Source organism: Alligator mississippiensis, chromosome 11 (genome assembly GCF_030867095.1).
Source record: "Alligator mississippiensis isolate rAllMis1 chromosome 11, rAllMis1, whole genome shotgun sequence".
Lineage (NCBI taxonomy): Eukaryota > Metazoa > Chordata > Crocodylia > Alligatoridae > Alligator > Alligator mississippiensis.
Window position 1 is genome coordinate 64,103,921 of NC_081834.1, and position 23,234 is coordinate 64,127,154.

At 55.8% G+C, this 23,234-nt stretch overlaps 1 protein-coding gene and 1 pseudogene across 1 annotated transcript; both read right to left on the reverse strand.

Moving 5' to 3' along the window:
- Nucleotides 1-2,288: 2,288 nt before the first annotated feature.
- On the reverse strand, nt 2,289-9,823 carry LOC102560297 (DLA class II histocompatibility antigen, DR-1 beta chain-like; annotated as a pseudogene).
- A 5,905-nt stretch (nt 9,824-15,728) lies between these two features.
- LOC132244206 (DLA class II histocompatibility antigen, DR-1 beta chain-like) lies at nt 15,729-22,912 on the reverse strand. The gene is made up of 6 exons (XM_059715300.1): nt 22,763-22,912; nt 22,097-22,369; nt 19,142-19,423; nt 18,858-18,968; nt 17,329-17,352; nt 15,729-16,940 (listed from the first exon to the last, which is right to left on the reverse strand). The coding sequence occupies exons 1-6, from the start codon at nt 22,866-22,868 to the stop codon at nt 16,927-16,929; spliced, it is 810 nt and encodes a 269-aa protein (XP_059571283.1). The 5' UTR covers nt 22,869-22,912; the 3' UTR covers nt 15,729-16,926.
- Nucleotides 22,913-23,234: the final 322 nt, after the last annotated feature.

A 23,234-nucleotide genomic window follows, 5' to 3' on the forward strand; every position in this document is an offset into this window, starting at 1 on the left:
ACATCTGCGAGGGGCAAGCAGGGGAGTGTATGCTTAGGGGCAACCAACATGGGTTCATTGGAGGCAGGTCCTGTCAGACCAACATTGTGGCCTTCTACAACCAGGTCACAAAATCCTTGGACGTAGGTGTCGCGATGGATGTAGTCTTTCTGGACCTGAACCTGTTCAGCCTCCACAAGAGAAGGCTGAGAGGGGATCTGGGGGCCGTCTATAAACTGGCCAAGGGGAACCAGCAGGCAATGGGAGAGTCCCTGTTCCCCCGAGCACTACTGGGAGTAACAAGGAATAACGGCCAGAAGTTGACTGAGAGCAGACTCAGACTAGACATCAGAAGGCGCTACTTCACTGTCAGGGCGGCTAGGATCTGGAACCAACTTCCAAGAGAAGTGGTGCTGGCTCCTACCCTGGGGGTCTTTAAAAGGAGGCTGGATGAACACCTTGCCGGGGTTGTCTGACCCCAGCATTCTTGCCTGCCAGCATGGAGAGGGTCCAGAGGAGGGCCACTCGCATGGTCAGGGTTCAGCAGGCCAGGCCCTATGAAGATAGACTGAAGTGCCTGAATCTTTTCATCCTCCACAAGAGAAGTCTGAGAGGGGATCTGGTGGCCATCTATAAACTCACCAGGGGTGACCAGCAAACAATAGATGAGGCTCTGTTTCCCCAGGCACCACCTGGGATAACAAGGTATAACAGTCACACATTGATTGAGAATAGGTTCAGGCTTGATATCAGGAAGCATTACTTTACGGTTAGGGCTGCCAGGCTCTGCAATGGGCTCCCAAGGGCAGCGGTACTCTCCCCTACCTTGGGGGTCTTCAAGAGGAGGTTGGATAGATATCTGGCTGGGGTATTATGATGCCAACACTCGTTCCTGCTCATGGCAGGGCGTCGGGCTTGCTGATCTGTTCAGGTCCCTTCTGACCCTACCAATTATGAAACTCTGGCAGCCATGAGGAGGGAGGAGGCATCAGCTGCAGTTACGGGGCTGGAGACTGCCTGACTTGGCTACAGGGTCCTCTGCCCCTGGGGGAAGAGACCTAGACCCAGGCTACCCCTGAGGGGCTCTATACATGAAGGAGGGCTATGTGGATTCAGGCCTGGACGGGGACCTCAGCCCTCAGGAAATTCCTCATCCTGGGGTCTCCAGAGTGTGTTTGGGAGACCCCCTGGCTCCCACCGGGGAGGGGGATGAAGGGGCTCCAACAACTTGGAGCTGCAGGATGGGACATGGCCCTTGCTCTCCTGGGTCACAAGTCTCAGCACAGCTCCAGGCACATCTCTCTGTGATGGGTTCCCCTGGTTTCTAAAAGCCCCAGCGTTATCCCTGCCCTCACCTCAATCTCAGAGGTGCTCCACCAGCCCATAGTACCATCCTTTGTGGGACACCCTGGGGAGCCCTCACACCTTCACAGGAGTCCCTCAGCCCCAGACCCCTCTCTGCTGTCTGCTGTTTTACAAAGGAGAGCTAGACCCAAGGGACCAACTCTTCAGTGCAAAGTGCCTCAGCTGCACCGGACTCATCCAGTCAGTGCCTGATCACAGCAGGGGAAAGTTTGCCAACTTAGGGAATCGCACCCTTCACCTCATTTGTGCTAGAAATGGCAGGTCCCCTTCTCCACAACAGAATTTCCCAAGTGGGCTGATCTGATCTCCCCTTTCGCAGACCATCAGTAAGGGACAAGCCATGCTCATGATGTCCAAGGACACCCAGAAACCAACACGCACCGCCAGGAGAATGGGAAAGAGCTGCCAGGCCAGCCAGCACAGACTATATTGTGACCATGCAGGGACATGAGACCTGTATTACCATTAGGAGGTTCAAGGAACAAGAACCAGAGATTTTCACCTGCACATTCAACACCTTAACAAGCTCACACACTTGGTAGCTGATGTCCACCAAAGCCAGCGGAAAGCCCTCAGGGCAGGGCCCAGGGACAGCCTCTGCTGGCACCTGCTGATGGGGAGCCGAGCACAGCCTGTGCAGAGCTGTGGGGTGAGCCCAGGGGGAAGGCACCAAAGGAGACTTAAAGCGAGACCTGTGAATCACAGCGGGATTGGTGGCACCCCCGAGGTCAGCCTCTGTCACAGCTTCACTGCCATTTGATTCCTGATTGCAACTCCCACCATCAAAAGGAGCATGGCAGCCACGGGGTGAGGGAAACACCAGCTGCAGTTAGGAGAGCGTGGGGGAGTGTGACTTTGCTGCACGGGGCAGTAAACCCACACAGCTTCAGAAACAGACCCAGGGAAATGGAGCTCTGAAAAGGGAGGGCTCAACACACTGCACACACTGGTGAGACAAGTTATTGGTCAGAAACACCATCGCCCCCAGCAGGACAGAAACCTGCTCCTTTCCAGTCTCAAAGGAGCGACCCAGAGCAGTAGCAGGAGTAATTACAATAGTACAAGCTCCAGCACATGTCTCAAGGCACCTGACTCAACCCCCACCTGCTTCTGTCCAACAGCCCCATGGGACACCTGGGACCCCAGACCAGGCTTACCAGATCTCAATTGTAACAAGGTGGCTACAAGCTCAGAGACCCCCCAGCACCACCCTGGCCCAAGGGTAGAGGACATGTTCCCTGGGTATCACTGGGCTCCTCCATCCAGTCCTTTCCTCACATGTTTCCACCGCTCAGGCTGAGGGTGATACTGGTCCTCTCTAGGACATATTAACTTAAGTTGGAGCCCCACGGGAGTCTCGTCCCAAAGGGCTGTGACAACTGCTGGAAATGGCCTTGTTACAACTCCCTGTGTCTCACATCATAGTCCCCTGAAGGTCCCCCAAAAGCAGTAGCATTTCTGAGGGCAGATGTGGTGCAGGCTTAGGCAGATGAAGGGTTAATTCTGAGAAGTCAGCCCCAGGATCCAGGTGAGGACGGAGGGAAAGTGAGAAGAGCTCCAGACACAGGGACAGGTGCCAGGAGACAGGGGTGGAGAGTCACGCTGGGCAATGCAGGCCCCGAAACTGCAGGATCTAACTGAGGAGCCCTGCAGGGAGAGAGGGGAGACATCAGCACAGGGAGGGACTAGCAGCACTGGGGAAGGGCCGGGGGGGATCTGACAGGCGCCAGGGCCTCCCTAGAGGCTTGTCTGGAGCCTCCGGGTGGGGAGATGCTCTTGCATGGCCCAGGATGCTCTGACCCTGGGAGCAGCTCTAGGCTTGGCCCAAATGGCACTAATGAGGGAGATGGAGACTCCTCCTCTTCCTCACTGCAAATGCTCCATGTTCCAGCTCCCACCCATGCTGGGCTGGGCAAGTGTTGGGCTGAAAGGGCAGGGACAGCCCTCCATGGACTCCCTGTACAGCCTGTGGCCCTGAGGGGTGGGGGGGGGCTTCATAGAGGGGAACTGAGATGGAAATTACCTGTTGGCTGGGGAACGGGGCGGCCTGGAAAACAAGGAGAAAAATGGTGGGAGTCTCACCAGATGCAGCCCCTCTGAGATCAGAGATCCTACCCTAGCCCTGAGGTGCAGAGCAGACCCCATTAGGGACCCCACATCCCCCATTAAAATCACAAATGATGGTCTCACCCAAACAGGGCTGGATATAGGGATTCACTGCGTGCAAGTGTAGATATTTCCCCAAACTGGATTCACTACTCTGTGCTTTGGTCTCTATTTCCAGACAACAACCAGCGAGGATGAATTCAAGTAGGGTCACACTTGTGTGAGCCACAGTGTCAGCTAGGAAGGTGTGTGTGCATCTTCACTACATGACCCAAGACAGGCAGGGGGATACAGGCAGAATCAAGTGTCAGGAACAGCCCTAGACCAGACCATGGCTGTGCACATTTTGGAGGAGACCTTGCTATGTTTTTCTTTTCTGCCAAAAATAAAAATTGAAAATTTAGGGAAGAAGGAGGTGGTGAGGGGTGTCATCAATAAGGACACTGATTCTGATAAGCACGGATGCAAGAGAAAATGTACTATCCTTTCATACCACAGACACTTTTCTGCAAAAAAGAAAAAAAAAACCCACCTGCTGGAAATTATAGTGAGCATTATATGTGAGAAATATGGCAAAAGCAGCTCTGCTAGTTCCCAGGTAGGCAAGAAAGCTGCATGGGCTCCACAGGGAGCAGAGCCGGGATCAGTGCTTTCTCCTTTCTGCTGCTGCTCCTCATCTCCTGCCTTCAGGAAAGGTCTGTTATTCTCCCCTCTGCTGTTCACAATGCAGGGGGACATTTTACCCCTGGGTCTCTTGTAGGTGCGACAATCCTTCCCCTGTCCCACATCCCTCCCTGACTGGGTACGCTCAGGGTGAAACCAGGACAACTGACACCAGCAGCCCATTCACACCTGCAGGGCTGAGGATCTACATTACATTGCAGTGAACAAATTCAGTCTGACCCACCAGCTGCCAAAGTTTCCTGTGCTGGAGCAGCAAGGTCAGAGACAAGGGAAGCTGAAATTAAGGCCTGCTGGGACAAAAACTTTTGCCAGGGGAAAACCTTGGTCTGTGCCAGCAGACAAGCAACAGGACAGAGGAGAGAGGTCTGGGGCAGAAAGACCCCCTGATACCTCAGCCCCATGAAGTCCCACAGTGGCGTACACCCAGGGCCCCCATCCCCTTGGGACTGGCACCTCCGAGCCCAGGGTCAGTGCCTTGAAGCAGAGGAGAGGAAATGCCCAGAGTCAAGGTAGTGGCACCTCTGCAAACCCATGGCCCCTGTTCTGCCCTGGTCCTTAGAGGAGGGAGGGACAGTGGGATCCAGCCCCAGCACCAGGAGGTGAGAAACCGGGAGGCCCCTGCCAGACTCCAGGGCAATTCGTATTGGGGTCTGAGAGGGAGCGGAGCATGCAGACAGACCTACAGACCGAGCATTTTGTCCCAACGATGCCTTGGTTCCAGCACCCCAGCCGTGCCCCACTCACCTTTCTTGTTCCTCAGGTAGACGAGGAGTCCCAGCGCCAGGAAGATCAGCCCCAGCACAAAGCCCCCAACCACCGTCAGCATCTTGCTCCTGGCCGAGTCTGACTGCGCCTCTGTGGAGACAGGAGCCGGAGGTGAAGGGGTGGGCCCAGGTTTCCACCCCCTGCTCACACCCCTGCCCGCTGTGGGAAAGGGGTCTGACCATGGACAGCCCTTGTGGGGCTGCACAAACAGAGTCCCGTCCTCTTCAATATGTGAGGGGCTGCCCCAGGCTCCCAGCTCCTTACCCCAGAGCACAGTGATGGGGCCCGGCAGACTGCTGTGCTCCACCTGGCAGGTGTAGACGTCCCTGCTCTTGGGGGGTCATTTCCAGCATCACCAGGATCTGGAAGGTCCAGTCTCCGTTCTGCATCAGCTCTGTGGACACCACTCCGGGAGTGTGCTCCTGCCCGTTCTTCAACCATTTCACCTTGATCCCGCCGGGGTAAAACCCCATCATGGAGCAAATCAATGTGTCTGGGTGGGCCTGGGCCCCTGATTTTGTTGGGGAGACTTTCACCTTAGGCTTCACTGAGAGGGAAAGAGATGGAGAGACTGAGCTGGGAGAAAGAATGATTCCTCCATCAGGGAACGTTTTCTCCCCCGCAACCCCTGCCTGCCTCAGTTTCTCTCACCCTTGACCCTCGAGTTCATTTAAATCTTTACTTTGGTGCCAGTGTGAAACCACTCTGTTTTCTCACATGCAGCACATTTTGTTTTCCCCAAGAACAAGTAACTGGGCTTTGCAATGTGAATCTTAACTGAGGAATACGATAAAAGCAGTTTCCGAGCAAATGTGTAAGTCAAATCTGCAGGGACTTTCACGAAGCAGAGCAAGTGGGAGCCTCTCTGCTGCTACGTGGTTACTTATGATAAGGATATGTTTTTTTCCCCCTGATGCATGTTGTTGCTGCTGCATGTTGCATTCAAGAAAGTATGATATTTTTATAATTAAAGCTAAACTTTAATTGCAGTTTCTTTTTTTTAGTTGCAAATGACTTGAATCCAGAAGCATCTTTCAAAGGCTCTGGATTCCCTTATTCATTCAAGATGTCAGGGGGAGACCTCTTCATTTTGGAGGCCAAGCCGTATGGGTGCAGCACCAAGTGTCCTGTCCTGGGTTAATGGTTTCCAGGTGTGGACAGCCAGGGGCTTTGCTTGGGACTGCCAGAGAGTGGCAAAGGTATCCCAGGTTTGGGACCTGGCCCTGTCCCCAGGAGACTGCATCATATGCCTCATAAGCAGAGGTTCGGGTTTCCCATTTTCTACAGAAAAATGTGGATGTTCCTCTAAAGAGAAAAGGTGGCCAGGTAGAGGTGCAGCCCCGCATGCGAGTCCCCCTGGTCTGTCACTCCTCACCCTGCTGGTGGCGCGGCCTTACTCCATGGTGGCAGGGCTGGTGCGGAGGTGTTGGCAGCAGCGGCAGCAGAGAGTCTTGCCACCCTGCTCCACCCTCCTGTGCCAGGTCCCACCCGCTGGGCCACAAAGGCAGTTCCTGCCTGGTGGTGGTCCGGCCAAGCTATAGCCTCACGCCCCACTGTGGGCACACAAATCTGGGGGGCATATCCACCCAGCCATGCCACCCCAACTCATCACCTATACTGTTGCCTATGATTGGACCTCCTACTGTTGCACCTCCTCTGCCCCATACAAACCAGCTTCCCAATATATGGGGGTGGCTGTGGCCTGGGGGAGGGGGAAGTGGATTGCAGGTGAGGGGCACAAGCAGGATTGAGGTGCGTGGGGGGTTGCCTGGAGTGAGGGGAATTGGCAGGGATGGGGGCTGTGGGTCAGGACTGATGGGGTCAGGAGTGTGGGGCACCAGTGGGGATGAGCATCTGTGGTTCAAGAGTGAGGGGCACTGGTGGAGACAGGGAGGTGCGGGCCACAGGTGAGAGGCATTGGCAGGGCTAGTGGGCTGTGGGTCAGGACTGAGGGACACTGGTGAGGATGTGGGGGTTCAGGTCATGAATGAGGGGTACCAGCATGGCTGGGGGGGCTGTGGCTTGGTAGTGAGGGGTACTGACATGTCAGGGCTGCTCAGTAGCACAAAGCAGTGAGGGTGGGGGGGAGGGGGCAGCTGCATCTGGACCCACATCCTGGTGAGTGAAGGTGGCAGGGGAGATGGGAAGCTCTGATTTTCCACGATCAATGACCAAAATCAAATGCCAAAATATAGAGGTATTTAGATGGTATTGTATTGTAATGACTGAGGCACTGGCTGATTTCCAAATTGGTTTAGAACTAAATATCTCAATAAACCTTGTGTGCAGCTGACACCTCTATATACAGGGGAGTTTCATTTTAGTCATGGAAAAATGTGGATTTGGGTTTTTTTAATCACAGTATTTGGGATTTTTAAACACAGGACACCAGGATCCCTGCTCATCTGGATGAGATTCCTGTTATCCCCTGAATGCAGCGACTTGCCCCATGCCAAGAACAACAAGTTTGTCTTCTCGGAGATGAGCGAGACCCTTCTGGTTTTCTACCCTGATGCAAAGGGGACATTCCCCTGGATCTGGGCAGGGAAAGCTGTCTGGGGCCCAGGAAAGCCCCAGCTGTGGTGCCCCCGCCCACACCGCAGGGACCTGCCCCCGCCCCAGGGAAAGGCTCCACAGGGCTGAGTTCCCCTGGATCCTGCCTGTGGCGCGAGTGCCCCTGCCTGGACCCACCTGCAGGCCTTGGGCAAAGCTCTTTGCAGGGACTGGTTTCTAGGGCAGGGAGCTCTGATCTCAGTCACTGGCGGATGCTGCGCAGCCGGCCCCCGGGACCAGGGCCCACAGCCACTCCCCAGCCAAAGCAGTCCTACGAGTGGAGATGGGCAGAGCCCCTCTGACCCCACAGCTCCCATCACTGCATCGCAGGCCGTGCCTGGGCTCCTGTCCGTCCTCACCATGAGTTACCCCTGCGCCCCTCCCCCTCCCAGCCCTGGGGGCCTGATGCTCCTGGGTCACTTCTGCAACCCCCAGTGTGACCTGACTGCCCCCAGCTGCCCCCTGCCCCAGGGAGTGTCCCTGCAGCTGCCCCGTGGGTCGTGCCCCCAGTCTCTGACAATACTTAGAAGGAAAAAGAAATGCACAAAAGTGGGGGAGGAGGGGAGGTGCAGGCAAGAAGGGGCTTCTGTTATATCAATGCCCAGAAGGGAAGTGTACAAAGTGGGCTCCCTATTACAGCAACCTTTCAACAGAAGATGCAGAAAAGGCTGAAGTGCTCAATGCCATTTTTGCCTTAGTCTTCGCAGGCAAGGTCAGCTCCCAGACTACTGCATTGGGCAGCACAGTTTGCAGAGGAGGTCAGCAGCCCTCGGTGGTGAAAGAAGAGGTTAGGCACAGCAACAGACAGAGGGAGAGTCTGCACTTCCAGGGATTAAGACAAGGCTGACTTAAGGATGCATTAGGGGCTGGTGGTCAGGCAGTGAGAAGTGGGTGGTGGTGGTCTCAGCAGGCCCAGGAGCAGGGCAGAGGTGTAGCCAGACAAGTGTCATGCCCAGAAGAAGGGCAGAGACAGGAGCCAGGGAAGGCTCAGGCTTGTGAGCAGGGTATGTTGGGTGGTAATGGCTGCGAGGGATGGGCATTAGCGGTGTACGAAACAGGCTGTATTTGATTCAGATTTGGATTTGGCTCAAATTGGGGACAGTGATTTGATTAATTGATTTGGATCACTGTCCCGATTCAATTCGGCCAAATCGGAATCTGAAGATTTGATGCTGGTTCAGAGAATCAGCGATTCAGCCATAGACACAGCTTTCATAGTTTTTTCTATGTACCTCAAGGTACCAGGCATGGCTCGTGAATGCTGAGATGCTGGGGTGGGGGGAGCGTCCTATTTGAACGTGGGGGAGTCCCCAGCGAGCTCAGCAGCACACCCAGACGTGGAGCAGAAGTGCTTTTGGTCCATTTCCGGGTCTGCTGGGGAGTGCGCTGGGCTGCGGCCCCACACTGTGTGCCCCATCAGAGCCAGGAGGCACCTCAGTGACAAGAGGTTATCCATTTCTACTAAGTTTGGGATGTATCAAGTAATTGATTTACAACCAGGGAAAACACAAGGTTTTGAGGAATCGTCCTCCGGAGATTAAGGGAACCACTAAGGTAAAACAAGAGTAAATCAGGAGGAAATATCTAGCACATATGGAGAATGACTCTTCCTGCACAAAAACATTAACTATGTGCAAAAGAAATATTTACCATACTAGTTATTCAAGGACAGACATTTTATGCATCTACATACCAGACAACAAGAGCCTGCTTAAACTCATCATGAATACAGTAAGGTAAGCTGGAAGGGATACCTCATTGGTTGTTGTCAGACAGCCTAGCCACAAACTCACATCTTCTTGCACTATGCAATTGTCATCAGTATTTTGTATTTTAACTTTTGTGAGTAGGCCCAGCTTAGCTTGAGTTTCACAGTCATCCGTCACTGGGGCCAAAGTGGAACTGGACCTGAAACGACAGGAAGGATGAGTGTACCGATTCCCCAGCCTGCATTTCAACACGGGGAGGGGCACTAACATGCAGTCTCAGGGGGTGCCAGGGGCAGGGCAGCTGGGGTGGGTGCCCGTGTACAGGTTCAGAGTTGCACTGAAGCAGGGAGCTGGTCATCTCCTCTCTGGCAGCTGGACGAGGGTCTTTCCCAACTCAAGCTTCTCCCTTGCTCTTGCCTGGGAAGGCAGGAGGAGAGCACACAGTGTAAGTCCTTAGCACCATCACCCTGTAACCAGCTACAAAGGTGCCCCAGGCCCTATGATTAGTGAAGGACTGGATGGGGACCCCTCCACATGGGACATTTCTGCAACTCTCTGGGTCCTGGGGTCCCCATCATGGGCATGGGAGACCCACTACCTCCAGTCTGTGAGTGATGGTGTGATGCCAGCACCTTGCGGATGCAGGACAGGATGTGGCACATGGTCCAGTGACATGAGGGACAGTGACGGGGGGGTTATCCTCAGCTCAGGGGCTCATTGCCTGGCTCACTAGGAGGTGTTGTCCTGGGTCACAACTCCCAGGCCAGCCCTTGGGTTCTAGTTGCTATTTTATGTGAAGGGCTCCCCTGGATCATAGCAGCCCTATCACTACCCCTGTTGTCTCCTTAGGCTTAGAGATGCCCCACACTCCCATATTAACATCCTTTGTGACACTTTCTGCGGAGCCCTCACACCCTCAGAGGAGTCCTTCAGCTCCCCTTCAAGCCCCTCTCTGCTGTCTCCTGTCTGAGCACTGAGAACAACCTGGGCTACGTCGCAGGTGCCAATGCCTCAGTTCCACTGGACTCATTCAGGCCTTGCCAGCTCATAGCAGAGGAAACATTGCCAGGTTTGGGAATCACTCCTTTCATTATGTTCATGCTATAGCTCCCCTCCTACACAGAAGAGGCAGCTGGGACTTCCCAAGTGCTTTGATCTCACAGTTAATGCACATGGTCAGTAAGGTACAAGCTCTGTAAGGCTGTCCAAGGCCAGGCAGAAATAAAGGACTCTAGCCACAAGCGTGGGAAACAGCTGCCGGGCTGGACAGCACAGGCTGTGTTGTGAACATCTAGGGGCCTGGTTTGCCATTAGTAGACTGACCAAATACTAAGTTCAGATTTTCACCTGCATGTTACACACATGCACCCCACCTGCATTGAGGGGGTGACATCATCAAAAGCCAGCTACGAGCCCTCAGAGCAGGGCACCAGGAGCTGCCTCTGCTCGGGTCCCTGATCAGCAGGTCCAGACGGCCTCTCCTGAACTGAGGGCTGAGCCTCATGGGGAGACTCCAGAAGTTCCTTGCGTGAAAGGTGTGTGCCCCCAGTGACTTCGGAGCACAGCTGTGCTGGTGGCAGTGGGAGCGTGGTGGCAATAAGGTGGGAGCTCCTACAGACGCCACCGGGGATGCACTGCCACGTTCAGGGGTTGCATTTGCACCCACATGCATCCCCTATGCGTCGCCCCTGATTCCTTGTGTGAATCATGGCAGGAATTGGTGGCCCCCTCCACCCCCAGGTCAGCCCCTGCCAGCACTTCAATCACAGTGGATTTCTGATTGCCAATGATTCCCCCCTCCACTGCCTATCACTGACAAAAGGAATATAGTTCCCAGGGGGGCTGGGGCAGGGCAGGGAACAGGGGCCCCCACACCTGTCCTGTAGGTGCCCATCTTAGGGCTCTGGAGGGGCAGGTGAGGGAGATCCAGGCGGAGGTTAGCAGGCTGAGGGGGATCAGAGAAGCGGAGGACAAAATTGATGGGTATTTCCTTTCCCTGCAGGGCCAAGCACCAAATGGAGAAGCACCCCGGGAGATGCCCTCCACAGCAGAATGGCAGAAGGTTCCCTCCAGAGCCAGGGCTGGTTGCGACGGTGCACTACCAGTTCCCACAGTCCAGCTGGACAACGGGTATGAGGCCCTGGTGACACTGGAGGAGAAGGAGGAAGGAGAGGAGGAAACCTCTGGAGAGGAGGCCACTCCACGCACTGAACAGACTGAAGGAGGCAAGCTGACCTGGAAGGAGAGACAGTGAGTGCTTGTCATAGGCGACTCCACCCTGAGAAGTACAGAGGGTCCCACCTGTCACCAGGATCCCTTGCCATGCGAGGTCTCCTGTCTGCCCAGAGCGAGGATTCAGGATGTGACGGAGATGATCCTGGCCATTATTCAGCCCACTGATTACTACCCCATGGTACTAATTTCTGTGGGCACTAATGATGCGGCCAGGAGAAGCCCAGATCATCTGATGAAGGACTACCATGCTCTGGGGGCAAGCTGAAGGAGACAGGAGCACAGGTGGTCTTCTCATCTGTCCTTCCAGTGAGCGGACGTGGACGACGCCATGAGACCTGCGTCAGAGAGATCAGCTTGAGCCTTTGTGAATAGTGTCTTGAGGAGAGCTTCAGCTTCTTGGACCATGACCCATACTTCAAGACAAGAGACATGCTCAGGTGGGATGGGCTTCACCTCTCCCCCAAAGGTAAGCGTGCCTTCTCTTTCAGGTTGGCTGATCTCCTCCGGCGAGCTTTAAACTAGGCTCATTGAGGGAAGGGGAGGATGAGGTCGGAGGGAGCCCTGGACCACCAAACAAAGTGTTGCCCACACGAACAGCCCAGCCAAGACTGACAATGAGCACAAGAAATACCTAGGTAAGAGACCCAGATAGTCCTGGGATTAGAGGGGCGGTGCATACACCTTCAGGAGGCCTTCAATGCCTATACACTAATGCTCGCAGTATAGGGAACAAGCAGGAAGAATTTGCCCTCCTGATAGCTGACACAAACACAGACATAGTGGGGCTCACTGAAACATGGTGGGATCCAACACATGACTGGGCGGTGAACATCAAGAGCTATAGGCTGTACAGGAGGGATAGAAGAGGGAGGAAAGGCGGGCGTGTGGCGCTCTACGTCAAAGAACAATTCACATCCTCAATGAGCAGCACTGGGTCAGAGGAGGGGCACACTGAAGTGCTCTGGGGTAGAATACAAGGGGGTCAGGGCGAAAGGGACTTAACGGTGGGGGTCTGCTACAGACCTCCCAACCAGGGGGAAGAGCTAGAGCGGAAATTCTCAGGTCAGCTCGCGGAGGCAGTTAAGTCAAAGAACATGGTCATCATGGGTGACCTAATCTATCCGGACATTTGATGGGAAGAGCAGTCAGCCAGGTCTGACCACTCACATAGGTTCCTTGCCATGTTACAGGACCTCCATCTAACCCAGGACATGCACAGCCCCACCAGGGGAGACACCTTGTTAGACCTGGTCCTGGCCACAGGCAATGACCTGGTGAGGGGTCTGTGGGTGCTCGACCACCTGGACGACAGCGATCATCGCAGCCCTGGACTTCAGGAGGGTGGATTTCATTGACCTAAGAAGACTAGTCTCAGAGGCACTGAGGTCCCAGAGGGGTAGGGAATTGGGAGTCCAAGAAATGGTGGTCATTCCAGAAGGAGAAGATCCTCCAAACCCAAAGGGTGACAATCCCAACACAGATCAAAGGGGGCAAGAGTGCTCAAAAGCCCCCATGGCTCACCAAAAGCATACGGGAATGTCTCCTAGCTGAAAAGGAGGCGTACACCCAATGGCAGGGAGGGGCCATCACCAGGGAGGACTACACCTCGGTTGCTCGGGGCTGCAGCAGAGTGGTCAGGAAGGCCAAGGCAGAGATGGGACTGGGACTAGCGACCCGGATCAAGGACGACAAGAAGTCCTTTTTTAAATATGAAGGGGGTAAAAAGAGGGTACCGGGTAATGTGGGGCTTCTGAAGGACACGCTTGGAAATCTGGTGGTCCCACCAGATGACAAAGCTAATTTATTTAACGATTTCTTTGCCTCCATTATTATGAGCAGGGACCAGGTCATCCCCACCACCGGGACCCCCAATGGCCCCAGGGGAGGCGCAGCCAGGCCCAGGGTCAGAGAGGAACTAGTCAGGGAACTTCTGGAGGGACTGGATGTGTTAAAATCAGCAGGTCCTGACGATCTCCACCCCAGAGCGCTGAGGGAATTAGCAGAGGTCATTGCGGGACCCCTGGCATGGCTTACAAGCACCTGTGGTGCTCCGGCGAGATGTCAGAGGACTGGAAAAGGGCCAATGTGGTCCCCAGTTTCAAAAAAGGGAGGAAGGAGGACCCAGGAAATTATAGGCCTGTTAGTCTTACCTTGGTCTTGGGGAAGCTCTTTGAGAAAATTTTCCAGGAGCACATCTGCAAGAGGCCAGCAGAGGAGGTTATGCTTAGGGGCAAACAACATGGGTTCATTAGAGGCAGGTCCTTTCAGACCAACCTGGCGACCAACCTGGTGGCCTTCTATGACGAGGTCACAAAATCCTTGGACACAGGTGTCACAGGGGACGTAGTCTTTCTGGAATTTAGGAAGGCCTTCGACACTGTCTCTCACCCCATTCTTGTTAAAAAATTAGGAGATTGTGGTGTTGACACCTACACAGTCAGATGGGTCACAAAATGGCTGGAGGGCTGCACCCAGACAGTGGTGGTGGACGGGTCACTTTTGGGCTGGAGGGATATGGGTAGTGGGGTCCCCCAGGGCTCGGTCCTCGGGACTGCACTGTTCAACATCTTCATCAGTGACTTGGATGAGGGGGTGGAAAGCAACTTGTTCACATTCGCAGACAACACTGAGATGTGGGGGGAAGTGGGCACGCTAGAAGGGAGGATAGGCTACAATCAGACCTAGACAGGTTACAGGGGTGGGCGGATGAGAACAGGATGGGTTTCAACATTGACAAGTGCAAGGTGCTGCACCTGGGGAGGAAGAACCAGCAGCAGACCTACAGGCTGGGGAACTCCCTTCTCGTCAGTGCAGAGGCGGAAAAGGATCTTGGAGTCATCTTTGATGTCAAAATGAACATGGGCCGACAGTGTGGGGATGCGGTCAGGAAGGCCAACCACACCTTGTCATGCATCCACAGATGCATCTCAAGCAGGTACAAGGAGGTGATCCTCCCCCTCTGTGCTACACTGGTCAGGCCACAGGTGGAGTACTGCGTCCAGTTCTGGGCACTGCACCTCAGGAAGGACGTGGACAGCATTGAGAGGGTCCAGAGGAGGCCACCCACATGATCTGGGGGCACCAAGGCAGGCCCTACGAGGAGAGGCTACGGGACCTGAACTTGTTCAGCCTCCACAAGAGAAGGCTGAGGGAGGATCTGGTGGCCATCTATAAACTGGCCAAGAGGGACCAGCAGGCACTGGGGGAGTCCCTGTTACCCTGAGCACTACTGGGAGTAACAAGGAATAACAGCTATAAGTTGACTGAGAGCAGATTCAGGCTAGACATCAGGAGGCGCTGCTTCACTGTCAGGGCGGCTAGGACCTGGAACCAACTTCCAAGGGAAGTTCTACCCTGGGGGTCTTCAAAAGGAGGCTTGATAGACACCTAACCGGGGTCATTTGACCCCAGCATCCATTCCTGACCATAGCAGGGGGTTGGAATTGCTGATCTCCTAAGGTCCCTTCCAACCCTGCCAACTATGAAACTCTGGCGGCCATGGGGAGGGAGGAGGCATCAGCTGCAGTTAAGGGGCTGCAGACTGCCTGACTTGGCTACAGGGACCTCTGCCCCTGGGGGAAGAGACCTAGACCTGGGCTAGCCCGAGGGGCTCTATACATGAAGGAGGGCTGTGTGGATGCAGGCCTGGACGGGGTTCTCAGCCCTCAGGAAATTCCTCATCCTGGGGTCTCCAGAGTGTGTGTGGGAGACCCCCTGGCTCCCACCGGGGAGGGGGATGAAGGGGCTCCAACAACTTGGAGCTACAGGATGAGACATGGGCCTTGCTCTCCTGGGGCACAAGTCTCAGCACAGCTCTAGGCACATCTCTCTGTGATGGGTTCCCCCGGTTTCTAAAAGCCCCAGCCTTATCCCTGCCCTCACCTCAAGCTCAGAGGTGCTCCACCAGCCCATAGTACCATCCTTTGTGGGACACCTTGGGGAGCCCTCACACCTTCACAGGAGTCCCTCAGTCCCAGACCCCTCTCTGCTGTCTGCTGTTTTACAAAGGAGAGCTAGACCCAAGGGACCAACTCTTCAGTGCAAAGTGCCTCAGCTGCATCGGACTCATTCAGTCAGTGCCTGATCACAGTGAGGGAAATTTTGCCAACTTAGGGAATCGCACCCTTCACCTCATTTGTGCTAGAAATGGCAGGTCCCCTTCTCCAGAACAGAATTTCCCAAGTGCTCTGGTCTGATCTCCCCTTTCGCAGACCATCAGTAAGAGACAAGCCATGCTCATGATGTCCAAGGACACTCAGAAACCAACACGCACAGCCAGAAGAATGGGAAAGAGCTGCGAGGCCGGCCAGCACAGACTACATTGTGACCATGCAGGGACATGAGACCTGTATTACCATTAGCAGGTTCAAGGAACAAGAACCAGAGATTTTCACCTGCATGTTCAGCACCTTCACATGCTCACACTCTCAGTAGCTGATGTCCTCCAAAGCCAGCGGAAAGCCCTCAGGGCAGGGCCCAGGGACAGCCTCTGGTGGCACCTGCTGATGGGGAGCCGAGCACAGTCTGTGCAGAGCTGTGGGGTGAGCCCAGGGGGAAGGCACCAAAAGTGACTTGAAGTGAGGCCTGTGAATCACAGCGGGATTGGTGGCACCCCCGAGGTCAGCCTTGTCAGAGCTTCACTGCCATTTGATTCCTGATTGCAACTTCCACCATCAAAAGGAATGTAGCAGCCACGGGGTGAGGGAAACACCAGGTGCAGTTAGGAGAGCATGGGGGAGCCTGACTTTGCTGCACGGGGCTGTAAACCCACACGGCTTCAGAAACAGACCCAGGGAAATGGAGCTCTGAAAAGGGAGGGCTCAACACACCGCACACACTGGTGAGACAAGTTATTGGTCAGAAACACCATCACCCCCCAGCAGGACAGAAACCTGCTCCTTTCCAGTCCCCAAGGAGTGATCCAGAACAGTATCAGGAACAATTAAATAGCACAAGCTCCAGCACATGTTTCAATGGACCCGATTCAACCCCCACCTGCTTTTACCCAACAGCCCCACGGGACACCCTGGGGACCCCAGGCCAGGCTTACCAGATCTCAATTGTAACAAGGTGGGTACAAGCTCAGAGACCCCCCAGGACCGCCCTGGCCCAAGGGTAGAGCACGTGTTCCCTGGGTATCACTGGGCTCCTCCATCCTGTCCTTTCCTAACAACATGTTTCCACCGCTCAGGCTGAGGGTGATACTGGTCCATTCTGGGCATATTAACTTAACTTGGGGCCCATGAGAGTCTCATTCCAAAGGGCTGTGACAACTGCTGCAAACAGCCTTGTTACAATTCCCCATGTCTCAGATACAAGTCCCATGAAGGTCCCCCCTAAAAGCAGTAGCATTTCTGAATGCAGATGTGGTGCAGGCTTAGACAGATAAAGGGTTAATTCTGCAGAGTCAGCCCCAGGGATCCAGGTGAGGATGGAGGGAAAGTGAGAAGAGCTCCAGACACAGGGACAGGTGCCAGGAGACGGGGCTGGAGAATCACGCTGGGCAATGCAGGCCCCGAAGCTGCAGGATCTAACTGAGGAGCCCTGCAGGGAGAGAGGGGAGACATCAGCACAGGGCAGGGACTAGAGGCACTGGGGAAGGGCCACGGGCAGGTGGGGGGCGGATCTGACAGGTGCCAGGGCCTCCCTAGAGGCTTGTCTGGAGCCTCCGGGTGGGGAGATGCTTTTGCAGGGCCCAGGAAGCTCTGACCATGGGAGTAGCTCTAGGTTTGGCCCAAATGACACTAATGAGGGAGATGGAGACTCCTCCTCTTCCTCACTGCAAATGCTCCATGTTCCAGCTCCCACCCATGCTGGGCTGGGCAAGTGTTGGGGTGAAAGGGCAGGGGCAGCCGCTCCATGGACTCCCTGTACAGCCTGTGGTCCCTGAGGGGGAGGGGGCTTCATAGGGGTAGACAGAGATGGAAATTACCTGTCGGCTGGGGAACGGGGCGGCCTGGAAAACAAGGAGAGACATGGTGAGAGTCTCACCAGAGGCAGCCCCTCTGAGAGATCAGAGATCCTGCCCTAGCCCTGAGGTGCAGAGCAGACCCCATTAGGGACCCCACATCCCCCATTAAAAACCCAATGACGGGCTCACCCAAACAGGGCTGGATATAGGGATTCACTGTGTGCATGTGTAGATATTTCCCTGAACTGGATTCACTACTCTGTGCTTTGGTCTCTATTTCCAGACAACATTCAGCAAGGATGAATTCAAGCAGGGTCACACTTGTGTGAGCCACAGATTCAGCTAGGAAGGTGTGTCTGTATCTTCACTATATGACCGAGGGCAGGCAGGGAGATGCGGGCTGAATCAAGTGTTCAGTACACCCATAGACCAGACCATGGCTGTGCACATTTTGGAGGAGCCCTTGCTATGTTTTTCTTTTCTGCCAAAAACAGCAATTGAAAATTTAGGGAAGAAGGAGATGGCAAGGAGTATCATAAAGAAGAAAACTGATTCCGATAAGCATGGGTGCAAGAGAAAATGTACTATCCTTTCATACTGCAGGCACTTTTCCTTAAGAAAGAAAAAATAACACCAAAAACTCCACCTGCAAGAAATTGCAGTGAGCAGTATGTGTGAGAAATATGGTAAGAGCAGCTTCTGCTAGTTCCCAGGTAGGCGTCAAAGCTGCATTGGCCTCACAGGGAGCAGAGCCATGAACAGTTCTTTCTCCTTTTTCCTTTCTGCTGCTGCTCCTCATCTCCTGACTGCAGGAAAGGTCTGTTATGCTCCTCTCTGCCAGTCACAATGCAGGGGGACATTTTCTCCCTGGGTCTGGTGTAGGTGAGAGAATCCTTCTCCTGTTCCACATCCCTCCCTGACTGTCTAGGGTAATGGTGAGTCCAGGACAACTGACACCTGCAGGCCTTTCACACCTGCAGGGCTGAGGATCTACATTATATTGGGCTGAACAAAATCAGTCTGACCCACCAGCTGCCAAAACTTCCTCTGTTGGAGCAACAAAGTCCGAGACAAGGGCAGCTGAGATTAAGGTCTGCTGGGATACGAAGTTTTCCCATGGGCAAACCTGATTTTGTGCCAGCAGACAAGCAACAGGACAGAGAAGAGAAGTTTGGGGCAGAAAGCCCCCCTGATACCTCAGCCCCATGAAGCCCCACAGTGGGTACACCCAGGTGCCCCCACCCCCCTGGGACTGGCACCTCCGAACCCAGGGTCACTGCCTTTAAGCAGAGGAGAAGAAATTCCCAGAGTCAAGGCAGTGGTAGCTCTGCCTGCCCATGGCCCCTGCTCTGCCCTGCCCCTTAGAGGAGGGAGGGACAGTAGGATCCAGCCCCAGCCCCAGGAGGTGAGAAACTGGGAAGACCCTGCCAGACTCCAGGGCAGTTCGTTCTGGGGTCTGAAAGGGAAGGGAGCCTGGAGATAGACCGACAGGCTGAGCATTTTGCCCCAACAACGCCTTGGTTCCAGCACCCCAGCCGTGCCCCACTCACTTTTCTTGTTCCTCAGGTAGATGAGGAGTCCCAGTGCCAGGAAGATCAGCCCCAGCACAAAGCCCCCGACCCCCGTCAGCATCTTGCTCCTGGCTGAGTCTGATTGCGCCTCTGTGGAGACAGGAGCCGGAGGTGAAGGGCTCAGCCCTGGCTTCCACCCCCTGCTCACACCCCTGCGCGCTGTGGGAAAGGGGTCTGACCATGGACAGCCCTTGTGGGGCTGCACAAAGGGAGTCCGTCTCCTCCAAGGTCTCAGGGGCTGCCCCAGGCTCCCAGCTCCTTACCCCAGAGCACAGTGACAGGGTCCGGCAGGCTGCTGTGCTCCACCTGGCAGGTGTAGACGTCCCCGCTGCGGGGGGTCATTTCCAGCATCACCAGGATCTGGAAGGTCCAGTCTCCGTTCTGCATCAGCTCCGTGGACACCACTCCGGCCGTCTGCTCCTGCCCGTTCTTCAACCATTTCACCTCGATCCCACCAGGGTAAAACCCCGTCACGGAGCAAATCAGTGTGTCTGGGTGGGCCTGGGCCCCTGATTTTGTTGGGGAGACTTTCACCTTGGGCTTCGCTGAGAGGGAAAGAGATGGAGAGAATGAGCTGGGAGAAAGAATGATTCCTCCATCAGGGAAAGTTTTCTCCCCCCAATCCCTGCCTGCCTCAGTTTCTCTCACCCCTGAGCCTTAAGTTTAGTTAAATCTTTAGTTTGGTGCCACTATAAAACTGCTGTGTTTTCCCACATGCAGCACACATTCTTTTCCCCAAGAACAAATAACTGGACTTTGCAATGTGAAGCTGAACTGAGGAATTCGGTAAGAGCAGTTTCTGGACTCTCAAGAAGCGGAGCAAGTGGCAGCCTCCCTGCTACTACTTGCTTATTTATTTTAAGAAAATGTGTTTTTCTCCCCTGATGCATGTTGTTGCTGCTGCATGTTGCATTCAAGAAAATATGCTATCTTTTTATAATTAAAGCTAAACTTTAATTGCAGTTTCTTTTTCTTAGTTGGAAATGACCTGAATCCAGGAGTGTCTTTCAAAGGCTCTGGATTACCTTTATCATTCAAGATGTGAGGGGGAGACCTCTCCATTTTGGAGGCCAAGCTCTATGGCTGCAGCACCAAGTGTCCTGTCCTGGGTTAATGGACAGCCAGGGGCTTTGCTTGGGAATGCCAGAGAGTGGCAAAGATACCCCAGGTTTGGGACCTGTCCCTGTCCCCAGGAGACCGCATCATATGTCTCATAAGCAGACGTTTGGGTTTTCCATTTACTGCAGAAGAATGTGGATGTTCTCCTTTAAAGAGAAAAGGAGGCCGGGTAGAGGTGCAGCCCCGCATGCGGGTTCCCCTCGTCTGCTACTCCTCACCCTGCTGGGGGCGCGGCCTTACTCCATGGTGGCAGGGCTGGTGCAGAGGTGTTGGCGGTAAAAACAGCACTGAGTCTTGCCACCCTGCTCCACCCTCCTGTGCCAGGTCCCACCCGCTGGGCCACAAAGGCAGCTCCTGCCTGATGGTGGTCCGGCCAAGCTATAGCCTCATGCCCTGCTGTGGGCATACAAATCTGGTGGGAGGCATGTCCCCCCCATACCACCCCAACTCATCTCCTATGCTGTTTCCTATGGTTGGGCACCTCCCCTCCCCATACAACCCCCTTCCCAATATACACAGGAGGGGCTGCAGCCTGGGGGAGGGGGAAGTGGATTGAAAGTGGTGGGCACCAGCAGGACTGAGGTGCGTGGGGGGTTGCCAGGAGAGAGGGAAACTGGCAGGGATGGGGGGCTGTGGGTCAGGAGTGTGGGGCACCAGTGTGGATGAGGGACTGCGGTTCGAGAGTGAGGGGCGCTGGTGGAGATGGGGAGCTGCAGGTCAGGAGTGAGGGGTACCAGCATGGCTGGGGGGGCGGGGTGCTACAGCTTGATAGTGAGGGGTCCTGGCATATCAGGGCTGCTCAATAGCACAAAGCAGTGGAGGGGCGGGGGGGCTGGCGGGGAGCAGCTGCACCTGGACCCACATCCTGGTGAGTGAAGGTGGCAGGGGGGATGGGAAGCTATGATTTTCCATGATGAATGACCAAAATCAAATGCCAAAATATAGAGGTATTTAGATTGTATTGTATTGTAATGACGGAGGCACTGGCTGGTTTCCAAATTGTTTCCAAATTTAAAACAGTAAATATCTCAATAAACCTTGTGTGCAGCTGACACCTCTATATACAGCAGAGTTACATTTTGATCATGGAAAAATGTGGATTTGGGGTTTTTTAAATACAGGATTTGGGATTTTTAAATGCAGGACACCAGGATCCTGCTCATCTGGATGAGATTCCTGTTACCCCTGAATGCAGCCACTTGCCCCATGCCAAGAGCAACAAGATTGTCTTCTCGGAGATGAGCAAGACCCTTCTGGTTTTCTTCCCTGCTGGAAACGGGACGTTCCCCAGGATCTGGGCAGGCAAAGCTGTCTGGGCCCAGGAAAGCCCCAGCTGTGGTGCCCCCTCCCACACCGCAGGGACCTGCCCCCGCCCCAGGGAAAGGCTCCACAGGGCTGAGTCCCCTGGGTCCTGCCTGTGGCACGAGTGCCCCTGCCTGGACCCACCTGCAGGCCTTGGGCAAAGCTCTTTGCAGGGACTGGTTTCTAGGGCAGGGAGCTCTGATCTCAGTCACTGGTGGATGCTGCGCAGCCGGCCCCCGGGACCAGGGCCCACAGCCACTCCCCAGCCAAAGCAGTCCTGCGAGTGGAGACGGGCACAGCCCCTCTGACCCCACAGCTCCCATCACTGCATCGCAGGCCGTGCCTGGGCTCCTGTCCGTCCTCACCATGGGCGACCCCTGCGCCCCTCCCCCTCCCAGCCCTGGGGGCCTGATGCTCCTGGGTCACTTCTGCAACCCCCGGTGTGACCTGACTGCTCCCAGCTGCCTCCTGCCCCAGGGACTGTCCCTGCAGCTGCCCCGTGGGTCATGTCTCTACAGTGTGACCCCCCAAGTACTACCCGGCACCCAGCACAGCCCCACCGCACACAGGGAAGGCGCCAGACCCCGGGGACACCGCGCTGCGGCCAGTGACACGGCCCTGCGTGTAGTGGTTCAAGCTCCGCTGTGCGCGGGGATGGTGTTCCCGTGCGCCCCGCAGGGCCAGGGGCTGTGGGCGATCACCCCAGGGCCTGGCCCTGCCCCCGCCCCCACCCCTGCCCCCACCGCCACCGCCACCGCCTCCGCACCCAGCGACGGCCCCAGACCCCGGGGACTCACCGCTGCGGCCGATCACGTGGCCTCGCTCAAACACCCCGTAGTTGTATCGGCAGAACCTGTCCACTTCGCCCCGTTGGTACTCCATCCACTCCTTCTGGCTGTTCCAGTACTTGGCGTCAGGCTCCCCCAGCTCCGTGTCGGCCACCCACACGCCCACGTCGCTGTCGAAGTGAAGGTCCTGCCGCCGGTCCCAGATGTCCCGGGACAGATACTTCACGCGCTGGGTGCCGTTGGTGTAGTAACACTCGTCCTTGGTCTGGTAGAGGAAATGCTCTGGGGGGGAGGCACAGAGGAGGCGGGTCAGGGTCTCCCCACAGCAGACCCCCGGGGGGCAGAGTGCCCGGGCACTCACTGCTCTGGGACCACACGCGGTGCACCCCCCCCCCCGGCCGTCTACCCCCCTCCTGCCCGACCCCCCGGGCTGCCCCCCCGACCCCCATCCTGCCCCCCCAGTGACCCCACCTCAGACCACTGCCTGTGCAGCACCCGCGTGTCCATCGGGGGTCACTGCTCCCCCGCAGCATCGCCCGGCCGTGCATTGCGGTCCCTCCGCACAGAAACCCCCGACATCCCTGTCCCTAAAGCCGGAGATCGGTTCCTCTTGCAGGAAAGCCCAGAGCTGCCGCGGCTCGAGGTCCTGCCGGACCCACCCCGAGCCCTGCTCACCTGGGGGCTCCGTGCAACGAGCCACGTGGGGTCCCAGCACCGCCAGTGTCACCAGCACAGCCCCAGCCCAGCGCCTCCCGGCCCCCGGCATCCCCCCGGTCCCCATCGCTGCGCAGGACACACAGCTGACACCCCTCGATGTCCCGAAATGAGAACTGCTCTGCCCAGCTCCGAGCACCAGCTCCCAGGACGCTGCCCAGCCCCGGGGACAGGACAGCACCAGCCCCGCACACCAATCAGCATCGGGGCTGAGCGGTGTCATCTGTCACCAGGTAAAGCCGGGCTCAGCAGGGCTCCGCTCCACACTTGTCCCGGCTGCAGCAGAGTCGGTGCTTGGCCCCAGCACCTGCACTGGCCCCATGGCAGCTGGGTGGTGCTGGGGGGAGGGGGGAGCCCAGGGTCCACATCCACAGAGGAGTCAGTTTTGTTCACAGGAACACACCCCAGGGGGAAGCCCTGTCTCCAGGGCTCA

Excerpts from the sequence above, each read along its gene's own strand:
- LOC132244206 (XM_059715300.1), bottom strand. The coding sequence starts at position 22,868 with ATGGGGACCGGGGGGATGCCGGGGGCCGGGAGGCGCTGGGCTGGGGCT. Across the intron at positions 22,370-22,762 it reads TCGTTGCACGGAGCCCCCAG|AGCATTTCCTCTACCAGACC; the intron begins GTGAGCAGGGCT and ends CCTCCCCCCCAG. Across the intron at positions 18,969-19,141 it reads CCCTGTCACTGTGCTCTGGG|AGGCGCAATCAGACTCAGCC; the intron begins GTAAGGAGCTGG and ends CTGTCTCCACAG.